The sequence below is a fragment of the Eucyclogobius newberryi genome, unplaced genomic scaffold, assembly GCF_026437365.1.
Source record: "Eucyclogobius newberryi isolate DKJ021-1_F unplaced genomic scaffold, fEucNew1.0.hap1 SCAF_5, whole genome shotgun sequence".
Classification (NCBI taxonomy): Eukaryota; Metazoa; Chordata; class Actinopteri; order Gobiiformes; family Gobiidae; genus Eucyclogobius; species Eucyclogobius newberryi.
In genome coordinates, this window is record NW_027316167.1 from 1,360,944 (window position 1) to 1,377,760 (window position 16,817).

The 16,817-nt window shown below is 50.2% G+C and overlaps 3 protein-coding genes across 4 annotated transcripts in view; 2 read left to right on the forward strand and 1 right to left on the reverse strand.

Moving 5' to 3' along the window:
- Positions 1-9,342, forward strand: part of serinc4 (serine incorporator 4) — a 48,635-nt gene extending 39,293 nt beyond the window's left edge. For both annotated transcript variants that reach the window (XM_072464707.1, XM_072464708.1), the window contains exon 10: positions 9,084-9,342. In XM_072464707.1, coding sequence (XP_072320808.1) covers positions 9,084-9,285 — 202 coding nt within the window. In that variant the 3' untranslated portion in view covers positions 9,286-9,342. The remainder of the gene's footprint in view (positions 1-9,083) is intronic.
- The window catches only part of LOC140380800 (V-type proton ATPase subunit d 1), a 371,409-nt gene that overhangs the window by 66,202 nt on the left and 288,390 nt on the right, over positions 1-16,817 (forward strand). The window lies entirely within an intron of this gene.
- Positions 10,403-16,817, reverse strand: part of adamtsl5 (ADAMTS like 5) — a 71,074-nt gene continuing 64,659 nt past the window's right edge. The window contains exons 11-12 of the mRNA XM_072465597.1: positions 13,607-13,678; positions 10,403-11,318 (exon numbers count right to left, since the gene is read on the reverse strand). Of these exons, the coding sequence (XP_072321698.1) occupies positions 10,990-11,318; positions 13,607-13,678 (401 nt within the window). The 3' untranslated portion in view covers positions 10,403-10,989. The remainder of the gene's footprint in view (positions 11,319-13,606; positions 13,679-16,817) is intronic.

Below are 16,817 nucleotides of genomic sequence, written 5' to 3' on the forward strand. Positions count from 1 at the left end.
TCCTCACGCTCTGACCATCGTTCCTCACGTTTCTCTCGCTCTGACCATCGTTCCTCACGTTCCTCTCGCTCTGACCATCGTTCTTCATGTTCCTCACGCTCTGACCATCGTTCCTCTCGCTCTGACCATCGTTCCTCACGTTCCTCTCGCTCTGACCATCGTCCTTCACGTTCCTCTCGCTCTGACCATCGTTCCTCACGTTCCTCTCGCTCTGACCATCGTTCCTCACGTTCCTCTCGCTCTGACCATCGTTCCTCACTTTCCTCTCGCTCTGACCATCGTTCCTCACGTTCCTCTTGCTCTGACCATCGTTCCTCACGTTCCTCTCGCTCCTACCATCGTTCCTCACGTTCCTCTCGCTCCTACCATCGTTCCTCACGTTCCTCTCGCTCTGACCATCGTTCCTCACGTTCTTCTCGCTCTGACCATCGTTCTTCACGTTCCTCATGCTCTGACCATCGTTCCCCACGTTCACTCGTTCTGACCATCGTTCCTCACGTTCCTCTCGCTCTGACCATCGTTCCTTACCTTCCTCACATTCCTCACGTTCCTCTCGCTCTGACCATCGTCTTTCATGTTCCTCTCGCTCTGACCATCGTTCTTCACGTTCCTCACGCTCTGACCATCGTTCCCCATGTTCACTCGTTCTGACCATCGTTCCTCACGTTCCTCTCGCTCTGACCATCGTTCCTTACCTTCCTCACATTCCTCACGTTCTTCTCGTTCTGACCATCGTTCCTCACGTTCCTCTCGCTCTGACCATCGTTCCTTACCTTCCTCACATTCCTCTCGCTCTGACCATCGTTCTTCACGTTCCTCTCGCTCTGACCATCGTTCCTCACGCTCTAACCATCGTCCTTCACATTCCTCTTGCTCTGACCATCGTTCCTTACGTTCCTTTCGCTCTGACCATCGTTCCTCACGTTCCTCTCGCTCTGACCATCGTCTTTCACGTTTCTCTCGCTCTGACCATCGTCTTTCACGTTCCTCACGCTCTGACCATCGTTCTTCACGTTCCTCTTGCTCTGACCATCGTTCCTCACGTTCCTCTCGCTCTGACCATCGTTCTTCACGTTCCTCACGCTCTGACCATCGTTCCTCACGTTCCTCTCGCTCTGACCATCGTTCTTCACGTTCCTCTCGCTCTGACCATCGTTCTTCACGTTCCTCACGCTCTGACCATCGTTCCTCACGTTCCTCTCGCTCTGACCATCGTTCTTCTCGCTCTGACCATCGTTCTTCACGTTCCTCTCGCTCTGACCATCGTTCTTCACGTTCCTCTCACTCTGACCATCGTTCCTCACGCTCTGACCATCGTTCCTCACTCTCTGACCATCGTTTTTCACGTTCCTCTCGCTCTGACCATCGTTCCTCACGTTCTTCTCGCTCTGACCATCATTCCTCACGTTCCTCTTGCTCTGACCATCGTTCTTCACGTTCCTCACGCTCTGACCATCGTTCCTCACGTTCCTCTCGCTCTGACCATCGTTCCTCACGTTCCTCACGTTCCTCTCGCTCTGACCATCGTTCCTCTAGCTCTGACCATCGTTCCTCACGTTTCTCACGCTCTGACCATCGTTCTTCACGTTCCTCACGCTCTGACCATCGTTCCTCACGTTCCTCTCGCTCTGACCATCGTTCCTCACGTTCCTTTCGCTCTGACCATCGTTCGTCACGTTCCTCTCGCTCTGACCATCGTCCTTCACGTTCCTCTCGCTCTGACCATCGTTCCTCACGTTCCTCACGCTCTGACCATCGTTCCTCACGTTCTGACAATCGTTCCTCACGTTCCTCACGCTCTGACCATCGTTCCTCACGTTCCTCACGCTCTGACCATCGTTCTTCACGCTCTGACCATCGTTCCTCACGTTCTGACCATTGTTCCTCACGTTCTGACCATCGTTGTTCACGTTCCTCACGCTTTGACCATCGTCCTTCACGTTCCTCTCGCTCTGACCATCGTTCTTCACATTCCTCTCGCTCTGACCATCGTTCTTCCAGTTCCTCTCGCTCTGACCATCGTTCTTCACGTTCCTCTCGCTCTGACCATCGTTCCTCTCGCTCTGACCATCGTTCTTCACGTTCCTCTCGCTCTGACCATCGTTCCTCACGTTCCTCTCGCTCTGACCATCGTTCCTCACGTTCCTCACGCTCTGACCATCGTTCCTCACGTTCTGACAATCGTTCCTCACATTCCTCTCGCTCTGACCATCGTTCTTCCAGTTCCTCTCGCTCTGACCATCGTTCTTCACGTTCCTCTCGCTCTGACCATCGTTCCTCTCGCTCTGACCATCGTTCTTCACGTTCCTCTCGCTCTGACCATCGTTCCTCACGTTCCTCTCGCTCTGACCATCGTTCCTCACGTTCCTCACGCTCTGACCATCGTTCTTCACGCTCTGACCATCGTTCCTCACGTTCTGACCATTGTTCCTCACGTTCTGACCATCGTTGTTCACGTTCCTCACGCTTTGACCATCGTCCTTCACGTTCCTCTCGCTCTGACCATCGTTCTTCACATTCCTCTCGCTCTGACCATCGTTCTTCCAGTTCCTCTCGCTCTGACCATCGTTCTTCACGTTCTTCTCGCTCTGACCATCGTTCCTCTCGCTCTGACCATCGTTCTTCACGTTCCTCTCGCTCTGACCATCGTTCCTCACGTTCCTCTCGCTCTGACCATCGTTCTTCACGTTCCTCTCGCTCTGACCATCGTTCCTCACGCTCTGACCATCGTTCTTCACGTTCCTCTCACTCTGACCATCGTTCCTCACGTTCCTCTCGCTCTGACCATCGTTCTTCACGTTCCTCAGGCTCTGACCATCGTTCCTCACGTTCCTCTCGCTCTGACCATCGTTCTTCACGTTCCTCTCGCTCTGACCATCGTTCTTCACGTTCCTCTCGCTCTGACCATCGTTCCTCTCGCTCTGACCATCGTTCCTCACGTTCCTCTCGCTCTGACCATCGTTCTTCTCGCTCTGACCATCGTTCTTCACGTTCCTCTCGCTCTGACCATCGTTCTTCACGTTCCTCTCACTCTGACCATCGTTCCTCACGCTCTGACCATCGTTCCTCACTCTCTGACCATCGTTTTTCACGTTCCTCTCGCTCTGACCATCGTTCCTCACGTTCTTCTCGCTCTGACCATCATTCCTCACGTTCCTCTTGCTCTGACCATCGTTCTTCACGTTCCTCACGCTCTGACCATCGTTCCTTACGTTCCTCTCGCTCTGACCATCGTTCCTCACATTCCTCTCGCTCTGACCATCGTTCCTCTAGCTCTGACCATCGTTCCTCACGTTCCTCACGCTCTGACCATCGTTCGTCACGTTCCTCTCGCTCTGACCATCGTCCTTCACGTTCCTCTCGCTCTGACCATCGTTCCTCACGTTCCTCACGCTCTGACCATCGTTCCTCACGTTCTGACAATCGTTCCTCACGTTCCTCACGCTCTGACCATCGTTCCTCACGTTCCTCACTCTGACCATCGTTCTTCACGCTCTGACCATCGTTGTTCACGTTCCTCACGCTTTTACCATCGTCCTTCACGTTCCTCACGCTCTGACCATCGTTCCTCACGTTCCTCTCGCTCTGACCATCGTTCCTCACGTTCCTTTCGCTCTGACCATCGTTCGTCACGTTCCTCTCGCTCTGACCATCGTCCTTCACGTTCCTCTCGCTCTGACCATCGTTCCTCACGTTCCTCACGCTCTGACCATCGTTCCTCACGTTCTGACAATCGTTCCTCACGTTCCTCACGCTCTGACCATCGTTCCTCACGTTCCTCACTCTGACCATCGTTCTTCACGCTCTGACCATCGTTCTTCACATTCCTCTCGCTCTGACCATCGTTCTTCCAGTTCCTCTCGCTCTGACCATCGTTCTTCACGTTCCTCTCGCTCTGACCATCGTTCCTCACGTTCCTCTCGCTCTGACCATCGTTCCTCACGTTCCTCTCGCTCTGACCATCGTTCCTCACGTTCCTCACGTTCCTCTCGCTCGCTCTGACCATCGTTCCTCACGTTCCTCTCGCTCTGACCATCGTTCCTCACGTTCCTCTCGCTCTGACCATCGTTCCTCACGTTCCTCTCGCTCTGACCATCGTTCCTCACGTTCCTCTCGCTCTGACCATCGTTCCTCACGTTCCTCTCGCTCTGACCATCGTTCCTCACGTTCCTCTCGCTTTGACCATCGTTCCTCTAGCTCTGACCATCGTTCTTCAGGTTCCTCTCGCTCTGACCATCGTTCTTCACGTTCCTCACGCTCTGACCATCGTTCCTCACGTTCTTCTCGCTCTGACCATCGTTCTTCACGTTCCTCACGCTCTGACCATCGTTCCCCACGTTCCTCACGTTCCTCTCGCTCTGACCATCGTTCCTCACGTTCCTTTCGCTCTGACCATCGTTCGTCACGTTCCTCTCGCTCTGACCATCGTTCCTCACGTTCCTCACGCTCTGACCATCGTTCCTCACTTTCTTCACGTTCCTCACGCTCTGACCATCGTTCTTCACGCTCTGACCATCGTTCCTCACGTTCTGACCATCGTTGTTCACGTTCCTCACGCTTTGACCATCGTCCTTCACGTTCCTCTCGCTCTGACCATCGTTCTTCACATTCCTCTCGCTCTGACCATCGTTCTTCCAGTTCCTCTCGCTCTGACCACCGTTTTTCACGTTCCTCTCGCTCTGACCATCGTTCCTCTCGCTCTGACCATCGTTCTTCACGTTCCTCTCGCTCTGACCATCGTTCCTCACGTTCCCCTCGCTCTGACCATCGTTCCTCACGTTCCTCTCGCTCGCTCTGACCATCGTTCCTCACGTTCCTCTCGCTCTGACCATCGTTCCTCACGTTCCTCTCTCTCTGACCATCGTTCCTCACGTTCCTCTCGCTCTGACCATCGTTCCTCACGTTCCTCTCGCTCTGACCATCGTTCCTCACGTTCCTCTCGCTTTGACCATCGTTCCTCTCGCTCTGTCCATCGTTCTTCACGTTCCTCTCGCTCTGACCATCGTTCTTCACGTTCCTCACGCTCTGACCATCGTTCCTCACGTTCTTCTCGCTCTGACCATCGTTCTTCACGTTCCTCTCGCTCTGACCATCGTTCCTCACGTTCCTCTCGCTCTGACCATCGTTCTTCTCGCTCTGACCATCGTTCTTCACGTTCCTCTCGCTCTGACCATCGTTCTTCACGTTCCTCTCACTCTGACCATCGTTCCTCACGCTCTGACCATCGTTCCTCACTCTCTGACCATCGTTTTTCACGTTCCTCTCGCTCTGACCATCGTTCCTCACGTTCTTCTCGCTCTGACCATCATTCCTCACGTTCCTCTTGCTCTGACCATCGTTCTTCACGTTCCTCACGCTCTGACCATCGTTCCTTACGTTCCTCTCGCTCTGACCATCGTTCCTCACATTCATCTCGCTCTGACCATCGTTCCTCTAGCTCTGACCATCGTTCCTCACGTTCCTCACGCTCTGACCATCGTTCTTCACGTTCCTCACGCTCTGACCATCGTTCCTCACGTTCCTTTCGCTCTGACCATCGTTCGTCACGTTCCTCTCGCTCTGACCATCGTCCTTCACGTTCCTCTCGCTCTGACCATCGTTCCTCACGTTCCTCACGCTCTGACCATCGTTCCTCACGTTCTGACAATCGTTCCTCACGTTCCTCACGCTCTGACCATCGTTCCTCACGTTCCTCACTCTGACCATCGTTCTTCACGCTCTGACCATCGTTGTTCACGTTCCTCACGCTTTGACCATCGTCCTTCACGTTCCACTCGCTCTGACCATCGTTCTTCACATTCCTCTCGCTCTGACCATCGTTCTTCCAGTTCCTCTCGCTCTGACCATCGTTCTTCACGTTCCTCTCGCTCTGACCATCGTTCCTCACGTTCCTCTCGCTCTGACCATCGTTCCTCACGTTCCTCACGTTCCTCTCGCTCGCTCTGACCATCGTTCCTCACGTTCCTCTCGCTCTGACCATCGTTCCTCACGTTCCTCTCGCTCTGACCATCGTTCCTCACGTTCCTCTCGCTCTGACCATCGTTCCTCACGTTCCTCTCGCTCTGACCATCGTTCCTCACGTTCCTCTCGCTCTGACCATCGTTCCTCACGTTCCTCTCGCTTTGACCATCGTTCCTCTAGCTCTGACCATCGTTCTTCAGGTTCCTCTCGCTCTGACCATCGTTCTTCACGTTCCTCACGCTCTGACCATCGTTCCTCACGTTCTTCTCGCTCTGACCATCGTTCTTCACGTTCCTCACGCTCTGACCATCGTTCCCCACGTTCCTCACGTTCCTCTCGCTCTGACCATCGTTCCTCACGTTCCTTTCGCTCTGACCATCGTTCGTCACGTTCCTCTCGCTCTGACCATCGTTCCTCACGTTCCTCACGCTCTGACCATCGTTCCTCACTTTCTTCACGTTCCTCACGCTCTGACCATCGTTCTTCACGCTCTGACCATCGTTCCTCACGTTCTGACCATCGTTGTTCACGTTCCTCACGCTTTGACCATCGTCCTTCACGTTCCTCTCGCTCTGACCATCGTTCTTCACATTCCTCTCGCTCTGACCATCGTTCTTCCAGTTCCTCTCGCTCTGACCATCGTTTTTCACGTTCCTCTCGCTCTGACCATCGTTCCTCTCGCTCTGACCATCGTTCTTCACGTTCCTCTCGCTCTGACCATCTTTCCTCACGTTCCCCTCGCTCTGACCATCGTTCCTCACGTTCCTCTCGCTCTGACCATCGTTCCTCACGTTCTGACCATCGTTCTTCACGTTCCTCTCGCTCTGACCATCTTTCCTCACGTTCCCCTCGCTCTGACCATCGTTCCTCACGTTCCTCACGCTTTGACCATCGTCCTTCACGTTCCTCTCGCTCTGACCATCGTTCTTCACATTCCTCTCGCTCTGACCATCGTTCTTCCAGTTCCTCTCGCTCTGACCATCGTTTTTCACGTTCCTCTCGCTCTGACCATCGTTCCTCTCGCTCTGACCATCGTTCTTCACGTTCCTCTCGCTCTGACCATCGTTCCTCACGTTCCCCTCGCTCTGACCATCGTTCCTCACGTTCCTCTCGCTCGCTCTGACCATCGTTCCTCACGTTCCTCTCGCTCTGACCATCGTTCCTCACGTTCCTCTCTCTCTGACCATCGTTCCTCACGTTCCTCTCGCTCTGACCATCGTTCCTCACGTTCCTCTCGCTCTGACCATCGTTCCTCACGTTCCTCTCGCTTTGACCATCGTTCCTCTCGCTCTGTCCATCGTTCTTCACGTTCCTCTCGCTCTGACCATCGTTCTTCACGTTCCTCACGCTCTGACCATCGTTCCTCACGTTCTTCTCGCTCTGACCATCGTTCTTCACGTTCCTCACGCTCTGACCATCGTTCCCCACGTTCCTCTTGTTCCTCTCGCTCTGACCATCGTTCCTCACGTTCCTTTCGCTCTGACCATCATTCCTCACGTTCCTCTCGCTCTGACCATCGTTCTTCACGTTCCTCTCGCTCTGACCATCGTTCCTCACGTTCCTCTCACTCTGACCATCGTTCCTCTTGTTCCTCTCGCTCTGACCCTCGTCCTTCACGTTCCTCTCGCTCTGACCATCGTCCTTCACGTTCCTCTCGCTCTGACCATCGTTCCTCACGTTCCTCACGTTCCTCTCGCTCGCTCTGACCATCGTTCCTCTCGCTCTGACCATCGTTCTTCACGTTCCTCTCGCTCTGACCATCTTTCCTCACGTTCCCCTCGCTCTGACCATCGTTCCTCACGTTCCTCTCGCTCTGACCATCGTTCCTCACGTTCTGACCATCGTTCTTCACGTTCCTCTCGCTTTGACCATCTTTCCTCACGTTCCCCTCGCTCTGACCATCGTTCCTCACGTTCCTCACGCTTTGACCATCGTCCTTCACGTTCCTCTCGCTCTGACCATCGTTCTTCACATTCCTCTCGCTCTGACCATCGTTCTTCCAGTTCCTCTCGCTCTGACCATCGTTTTTCACGTTCCTCTCGCTCTGACCATCGTTCCTCTCGCTCTGACCATCGTTCTTCACGTTCCTCTCGCTCTGACCATCGTTCCTCACGTTCCCCTCGCTCTGACCATCGTTCCTCACGTTCCTCTCGCTCGCTCTGACCATCGTTCCTCACGTTCCTCTCGCTCTGACCATCGTTCCTCACGTTCCTCTCTCTCTGACCATCGTTCCTCACGTTCCTCTCGCTCTGACCATCGTTCCTCACGTTCCTCTCGCTCTGACCATCGTTCCTCACGTTCCTCTCGCTTTGACCATCGTTCCTCTCGCTCTGTCCATCGTTCTTCACGTTCCTCTCGCTCTGACCATCGTTCTTCACGTTCCTCACGCTCTGACCATCGTTCCTCACGTTCTTCTCGCTCTGACCATCGTTCTTCACGTTCCTCACGCTCTGACCATCGTTCCCCACGTTCCTCTTGTTCCTCTCGCTCTGACCATCGTTCCTCACGTTCCTTTCGCTCTGACCATCATTCCTCACGTTCCTCTCGCTCTGACCATCGTTCTTCACGTTCCTCTCGCTCTGACCATCGTTCCTCACGTTCCTCTCACTCTGACCATCGTTCCTCTTGTTCCTCTCGCTCTGACCCTCGTCCTTCACGTTCCTCTCGCTCTGACCATCGTCCTTCACGTTCCTCTCGCTCTGACCATCGTTCCTCACGTTCCTCACGTTCCTCTCGCTCGCTCTGACCATCGTTCCTCACGTTCCTCTCGCTCTGACCATCGTTCCTCACGTTCCTTTCGCTCTGACCATCGTTCCTCACGTTCCTCTCGCTCTGACCATCGTCCTTCACGTTCCTCTCGCTCTGACCATCGTTCTTCACGTTCCTCACGCTCTGACCATCGTTCCTCACGTTCTGACCATCGTTCCTCACGTTCCTCACTCTCTGACCATCGTTCCTCACGTTCCTCACGCTCTGACCATCGTTCTTCACGCTCTGACCATCGTTCCTCACGTTCTGACCATCGTTCCTCACGTTCTGACCATCGTTGTTCACGTTCCTCACGCTTTGACCATCGTTCCTCACGTTCCTCACGTTCTGACCATCGTTCTTCTCTTTTTCAGTTACGAGTCGGCCGTGCTGGAGACGACCTTCACTCACGGGAGCTGGTCCACATTCTGGGTGAAGCTTTCTTCCTGTTGGGCCTGTGTAGCACTCTATCTCTGGCTCCTATTGGCTCCCCTGTGGAGCTGTACATCCAAGCCCCGCCCCCGACGAGCACGAATCAAACGGCGGAGTGCGCGTCATGTGAGCGTCAGCGTCTAAAGTCCAGACTCACGACTCCACTGGACTGAAAAATGTCCTCAGAGTTTTTTGTTCTGCTTGAAGCCGCAGAGACGCTTCTGAGACGCTTCAGAGACGCTTCAGAGACGCTTCAGAGACGCTCGGAGACATCAAGAACAAGAATAGTTTATTCTTACTGAAGAGTCACATGTTCAGGTCTGATTCAGACAAAGTCATGAAAATAAACTGCTTTTATTTTAAGGGGAAAAAACATTAGATTGAAAAGTTTTTGTTTCTGAATCTGTCCAGAAAATGTTTAGCTCATGTTTGATGATCTGAAGGTCATGAAGACGCTCTGAAGGTTATGAAGACGCTCTGAAGGTCATGAAGACGCTCTGAAGGTCATGAAGACGCTCTGAAGGTTATGAAGACGCTCTGAAGGTCACGAAGACGCTCTGAAGACGCTCTGAAGGTCATGAAGATGCTCTGAAGGTCATGAAGACGATCGGTCCAGTGCCACCTAGAGGCGGAATGAGTGACATGTTTACACCAGAGTCTGAGCTTTCATTTTATACAGACTTATTTTAATTAATCCATTATTTTAAGAAAAAAGACATTTGAATGCTCCAGGCAGAAAATGTGGTTGAACAATTCCAGTTTGACCCTTTATAATGACCCATTTTGTTTTTTCCTACAGAATTTTGGTGCAGTAATGAACGAAACAAACGGTTAGAAATATAAACATTTTATTTATATTTCTTTGGCATCTTGTTAAATATATCATCGAAAAAATTATCAGAATATAAAAACATTTATCTTTATTCATAAATAACAACAGAAAAGCAACAGAAACAACAAAAGAAACCGACTTTTCTTTGTATTTGTTGGTAAATGTAATAAAATACACACTTTGTGTCTCGTGCTTGTTTTTCATCAACATTTCACTATTTGAATAAAGGTGTTAAACTCTGGTAAAGGGTTAGAAATTAAAGCCGTGTTTCTGTAAAGGTCAAAAGTGCTTGCGTTTCCGCCTTCTGCCTCCACAGCGCCCCCTTCAGGAACGACCAACACATGGATCAGCACAAGACCATAAACGGACAAAACGTGACTTTACTCCAGGAGCTCCAGCAGCACGTTTATTTAGCACCTTCAGTCAGAAACGTCAGAGCTGTGAAGTTTTACCACTTTTACACGCCAAAAGTTTTATATCGTTGCATATTACATGTCAGATGAAGGTTTTAAAACTTTACAAAAGTTCAGCCGAGGGACGTGTCGTATTTGCATAAATTAGGATTCTTACCTTCTCCTGTCTTAAGTTATTCTTGTCAAATGTGTGCTTGACATAAAACATGTCATATTTCTCTAATTTGATGATAAACTCCGTCCCTGAGGTCGTATGCGAGACAGACACGTACGTGACTCATGTTTTTAGAGAATATATTTTGAAAGAGCATCAGCAGTTTATTTTGACACTGCCTCTTTCATATTTCCTGTCCATCGGTGAAGAGTCCAACCCCAACGCTAACGCTAACCCATACCCATAGATGAGGAAACAGAGCATGTCCAAATGTGGATCCTGGTTTAGACCTGGTTTAGTCCTGGTTTAGTCCTGGTTTAGTCCTGGTTTAGTCCTGGTTTAGTCCTGGTTTAGTCCTGGTTTCGGCCTGGTTTAGTCCTGGTTTCGGCCTGGTTTAGTCCTGGTTTCGGCCTGGTTTCGGCCTGGTTTAGTCCTGGTTTAGTCCTGGTTTAGTCCTGGTTTCGGCCTGGTTTAGTCCCTCTGTTGTCACAGCTCCTTTGCAGCGTCCGCAGGTGCAGGTCTTCATTTGGCCTGTAGGGGGCGTTGTAGCTGCTGGGCTCCAGGAGGAGGCGGTTTAAGGTCTTCTCGTGGTTAATGTGACGTCGCAGCATCAGCACGTACTGGCGGCCTGGCTCCAGCAGGGGGCAGCACTGGTCTGGAGCCCACACAAACTCACGGTGAAGAAGAGGAAAGCGATTCCTGTACGACTCCAGGATCTGGACCTCAAACCGGCTCTCGGAACCCAAGGACCAGACGGAGCGAACCCGGGCGCGGAACACTGAGCACAGAGAGAACAAAGGTGAACACAGAGAGAACACAGAGAGAACAAAGGTGAACACAGAGAGAACAAAGGTGAACACAGAGAGAACACAGAGAGAACAAAGGTGAGCACAGAGAGAACAAAGGTGAACACAGAGAGAACACAGAGAGAACAAAGGTGAGCACAGAGAACAAAGATGAACACAGAGAGAACACAGAGAGAACAAAGATGGACACAGAGAACAAAGACGAACAGAGAGAGAACACAGGGAGAACAAAGATGAACACAGAGAGAACACAGAAATAACAAAGATGAACACAGAGAGAACACAGAAATAACAAAGATGAACACAGAGAGAACAAAGACGAACACAGAGAACAAAGATGAACACTGAGAACAAAGATGAACATTGAACACAGAGAGAACAAAGATGAACACTGAGAACAAAGATGAACACTGAACACTGAGAGAACAAAGATGAACACTGAACACTGAGAGAACAAAGATGAACACTGAGCACAGAGAGAACAAAGATGAACACAGAGAGAACAAAGATGAACACTGAGCACAGAGAGAACAAAGATGAACACTGAGAGAACACAGAGAGAACAAAGATGAAAACGGAGAGAACAAAGATGAACAGATTACTCCTGGAATATAACATGTTTTCCTGATAAAGGACCGTTTCCTTTAAATGTTTATTTAAAGGAAACGGATTAGAGGGTCAGGGTTCAAAGGGTCAGGGTTCAAAGGGTCAGGGTTCAAAGGGTCAGGGTTCAAAGGGTCAGGGTTCAAAGGGTCAGGGTTCATAGGGTCAGGGTTCATAGGGTCAGGGTTCAAAGGGTCAGGGTTCATAGGGTGAGGGTTCATAGGGTCAGGGTTCATAGGGTCAGGGAGCAAAGGGTCAGGGTTCAAAGGGTCAGGGAGCAAAGGGTGACTTCACATGGGTTTAGGGGGACGCAGGGGACACAAACTGAGAAGTTTGATGATCAGGAGCTAAAAGTCTATATTTAAACTAACAGGGAGGGCATCAAGGGTCAGGGGTTATAAAGTCAGGGGTCAAAGGGTCAGGGGTTATAAAGTCAGGCGTCAAAGGGTCAGGGGTTTTAAAGTCAGGGTTCAAAGGGTCAGGGGTTATAAGATCAGGGTTCAAAAGGTCAGGGGTTATAAAGTCAGGGTTCAAAGGGTCAGGGGTTATAAAGTCAAGGTTCAAAGGGTCAGGGGTTGTAAAGTCAGGGTTCAAAGGGTCAGGGGTTGTAAAGTCAGGGTTCAAAGGGTCAGGGGTTGTAAAGTCAGGGTTCAAAGGGTCAGGGGTTGTAAAGTCAGGGGTCAAAGGGTCAGGGGTTATAAAGTCAGGGGTCAAAGGGTCAGGGGTTATAAAGTCAGGGTTCAAAGGGTAAGGGGTTATAAGGTCAGGGTTCAAAGGGTCAGGGGTTATAAGATCAGGGTTCAAAGGGTCAGGGGTTGTAAAGTCAGGGTTCAAAGGGTCAGGGGTTGTAAAGTCAGGGTTCAAAGGGTCAGGGGTTACAAAGTCAGGGTTCAAAGGGTCAGGGGTTATAAAGTCAGGGTTCAAAGGGTCAAGGGTTATTAAGTCAGGGGTCAAAGGGTCAGGGGTTATAAAGTCAGGGTTCAAAGGATCAGGGGTTATAAAATCAGGGTTCAAAGGGTCAGGGGTTATAAGGTCAGGGTTCAAAGGGTCAGGGGTTATAAAGTCAGGCGTCAAAGGGTCAGGGGTTATAAAGTCAGGGTTCAAAGGGTCAGGGGTTATAAAGTCAGGGTTCAAAGGGTCAGGGGTTATAAAGTCAGGGTTCAAAGGGTCAGGGGTTATTAAGTCAGGGTTCAAAGGGTCAGGGGTTATTAAGTCAAGGTTCAAAGGGTCAGGGGTTGTAAAGTCAGGGTTCAAAGGGTCAGGGGTTATAAAGTCAGGGTTCAAAGGGTCAGGGGTTATAAAGTCAGGGTTCAAAGGGTCAGGGGTTATTAAGTCAAGGTTCAAAGGGTCAGGGGTTGTAAAGTCAGGGTTCAAAGGGTCAGGGGTTATAAAGTCAGGGTTCAAAGGGTCAGGGGTTATAAAGTCAGGGTTCAAAGGGTCAGGGGTTATTAAGTCAGGGTTCAAAGGGTCAGGGGTTGTAAAGTCAGGGTTCAAAGGGTCAGGGGTTATAAAGTCAGGGTTCAAAGGGTCAGGGGTTATAAAGTCAGGGTTCAAAGGGTCAGGGGTTATTAAGTCAGGGTTCAAAGGGTCAGGGGTTGTAAAGTCAGGGTTCAAAGGGTCAGGGGTTATAAAGTCAGGGGTCAAATTCTGAACAAACCAAAGTCTTTGGAGCAGAACTGCCTCTGTCTCTCTCTGTGACCTCTGACCCTGGGACACGGCCCACAGCTCTCTGCAACAACAACAAATAAATCAAATAAGTAGAACGAACAGATAATGCTCCGAGTTTCTACTAAAGTCTACTTTTTACTTCTAGAGTCCCCTTTTTACTCTAGCTTTTTACTTCTAGAGTCTACTTTTTACCTCTAGAGTCTACTTTTTACTTCTAGAGTCTACTTTTTACTTCTAGAGTCTCCTTTTTACTCTAGCTTTTTACTTCTAGAGTCTACTTTTTACTTCTAGAGTCTACTTTTTACTTCTGGAGTCTCCTTTTTACTCTAGCTTTTTACTTCTAGAGTCCCCTTTTTACTTCTGGAGTCTCCTTTTTACTCTAGCTTTTTACTTCTAGAGTCTCCTTTTTACTCTAGCTTTTTACTTCTAGAGTCTACTTTTTACTTCTAGAGTCTACTTTTTACTTCTGGAGTCTCCTTTTTACTCTAGCTTTTTACTTCTAGAGTCCCCTTTTTACTCTAGCTTTTTACTTCTAGAGTCTCCTTTTTACTTCTGGAGTCTCCTTTTTACTCTAGCTTTTTACTTCTAGAGTCTCCTTTTTACTCTAGCTTTTTACTTCTAGAGTCTCCTTTTTACTTCTGGAGTCTCCTTTTTACTCTAGCTTTTTACTTCTAGAGTCTCCTTTTTACTCTAGCTTTTTACTTCTAGAGTCTCCTTTTTACTTCTGGAGTCTCCTTTTTACTCTAGCTTTTTACTTCTAGAGTCTCCTTTTTACTCTAGCTTTTTACTTCTAGAGTCTCCTTTTTACTCTAGCTTTTTACTTCTAGAGTCTCCTTTTTACTCTAGCTTTTTACTTCTAGAGTCTCCTTTTTACTTCTAGAGTCTACTTTTTACTTCTAGAGTCTCCTTTTTATTCTAGCTTTTTACTTCTAGAGTCTACTTTTTTCTTCTAGAGTCTACTTTTTACTTCTGGAGTCCCCTTTTTACTCTAGCTTTTTACTTCTAGAGTCTCCTTTTTAAGATAAGATAATCCTTTAATGTCCCACAGGGACATGTTGTCCACACAGGGACATGTGGTTGTTGCAGTAGGAAACGACAGATTATAGAAAGTTTCAAAACATTCTTAATAAAACTCTTATGAACAAAAACAAAAAAACTGTTATTAACAAAACTCCTCTCCTATCTTAATAGGGAATGGAGGGGGGGAAATAAAATAAAATAGATAAATAAAAATAAAAAATAAAGACAAAAATCAGATAATAATAATAAAGTAATGATAATAGAATAAAATAAAAAATAAAATAAAAAAAAATAAAGTAAAAAATAGCTAGCATAAGACTAGGTAATACTATTAGCAGGTAAGTAAACCGAATAAAAAACAAAATAGAACACTCTTATTTACAGGTATTGCACATGGTTGATTCAGAATTGCACATGTTCAGGGCAGTGTTTGTTATAAAGTCTGACAGCAGCAGCAGTTAAAGACCTGCGAAACGTCTCCTTCACACAGCGAGGGTGGATCAGTCTCTCACTGAAGCTGCTCTCCAGAGCGGACAGAGTGTCCTGCAGGGGACAGAGTGTCCTGCAGGGGACAGAGTGTCCTGCAGGGGGTGAGACTCATGGTCCAGCATAGATGTGAATTTAGCCAGGACCCTTCTGTCCCCCACCTCCTGCACCGAGTCCAGAGGACAGCCCAGGACGGAGCTGGACTTCTTGATGACTCTGTCCAGCTTCCTCCTCTCCCTCTCTGTGATGCTGCTGCTCCAGCAGGCCACACCTACAGGAGCTGATGCACCACAGAGTCGTAGAAGGTCTTCAGGAGTGGCCCTGTCAGGAGCGGCCCTGTCACTCCAAAAGACCTGAGTCTCCTCAGGAGGTGGAGCCGACTCTGGCTCTTCCTGTACAGTCTGTGTTATGAGTCCAGTTTGTGGTTCAGATGAAACACCAGGTCCTTGTATGAGTCACTCTCTCAATGTCCCGTCCCTGGATGTTCACTGGTGAGGGGGGCGTGGGGTGGTGTCTGCGGAAGTCCACCACCATCTCCTTGGTCTTCCCCGCGTTGATGAGGAGGTGGTTCCACAAAGTCCTGCTCCAGTCCTCTGTCCTCCACATCATCGTCGTCCGTGATGAGTCCAATGATGGCAGAGTGGTCAGAGAACTTCTGCAGGACACAACTGTAAGTCTCGTGTCTGAAGTCTACAGTGTAGAGGGTGAAGAGAAAGGGTGCGAGGACGGTGCCCTGGGGCGCCCCCACACTGAAGGTCCGAGTGTCAGACACACAGTCCCGGGCTCTCACAAACTGGGGTCGGTCTGTGAGGTCGTCCAGGATCCACTCTGCAGGTCGTACTCCACACCAGCCGTCTCCAGCTTGTCCCTCAGGAGCCGTCTCCAGCTTGTCCCTCAGGAGCTGATGGTGTTGAAGGCGCTGGAAAGATCGAAGAACAGGATCCTCACAGAGCTGCCAGGCTTCTCCAGGTGAGAGAGAGAGCGGTGCAGCAGGAGATGACGGCGTCCTCCACTCTGATGTCAGGACGTATACAAACTGCAGCAGGTCCTGAGCTCACGGTGGAGCGGAGGTGGTCCAGGACCAGCTCCAGTGTCTTCATCAGGACGTGAGAGCCACCGGCCTGAAGCTGTTGAAGTCGCGGTGTCTTAGGCACAGGTACCAGACAGGAGGTCTTCAGACCTGTGGTACCAGCCTCAGCTTCAGGCTCATGTTGAAGACATGCTCCATAACTCCACACAGTTCATCTGCAGGACTTAAGGAGCCTGGGGCTGATGCCGTCAGGTCCTGCTCCTTCCTCACTTTAATCCTCTTCAGCTCTCTCCTCACCTGTGCTGCTGTGACAGTTAGTGGTTGGCAGGGGGACTGTGTGCTGGGGGGACAGGTGAGTCCAGGCGAAGTGGGGAGCTGATGGTCCGGGGGAGAGAAGCGAAGAGGAACAGATGCAGGGCATTGTCCAGCTGTGGAAGAGGGAACATGCAGCTGTGCAGGGGGAGGGGCGGGTGACCGATCAAATCTCAAGAAGTGAGCATTTAAATCATTCACCCACTGTAGATCCCCCTCTGTCTGGGCAGGGGGGATTTTGAAGCCCGAGATGGTTTTCAGGCTCCTCCACACTCCCTGAATGTTCTTTTGCTGCAGCTGCTCCTCCATCCTCCTCTTGTAGCCGGCCTCAGCCTGCCTGATCTTCCTCCTC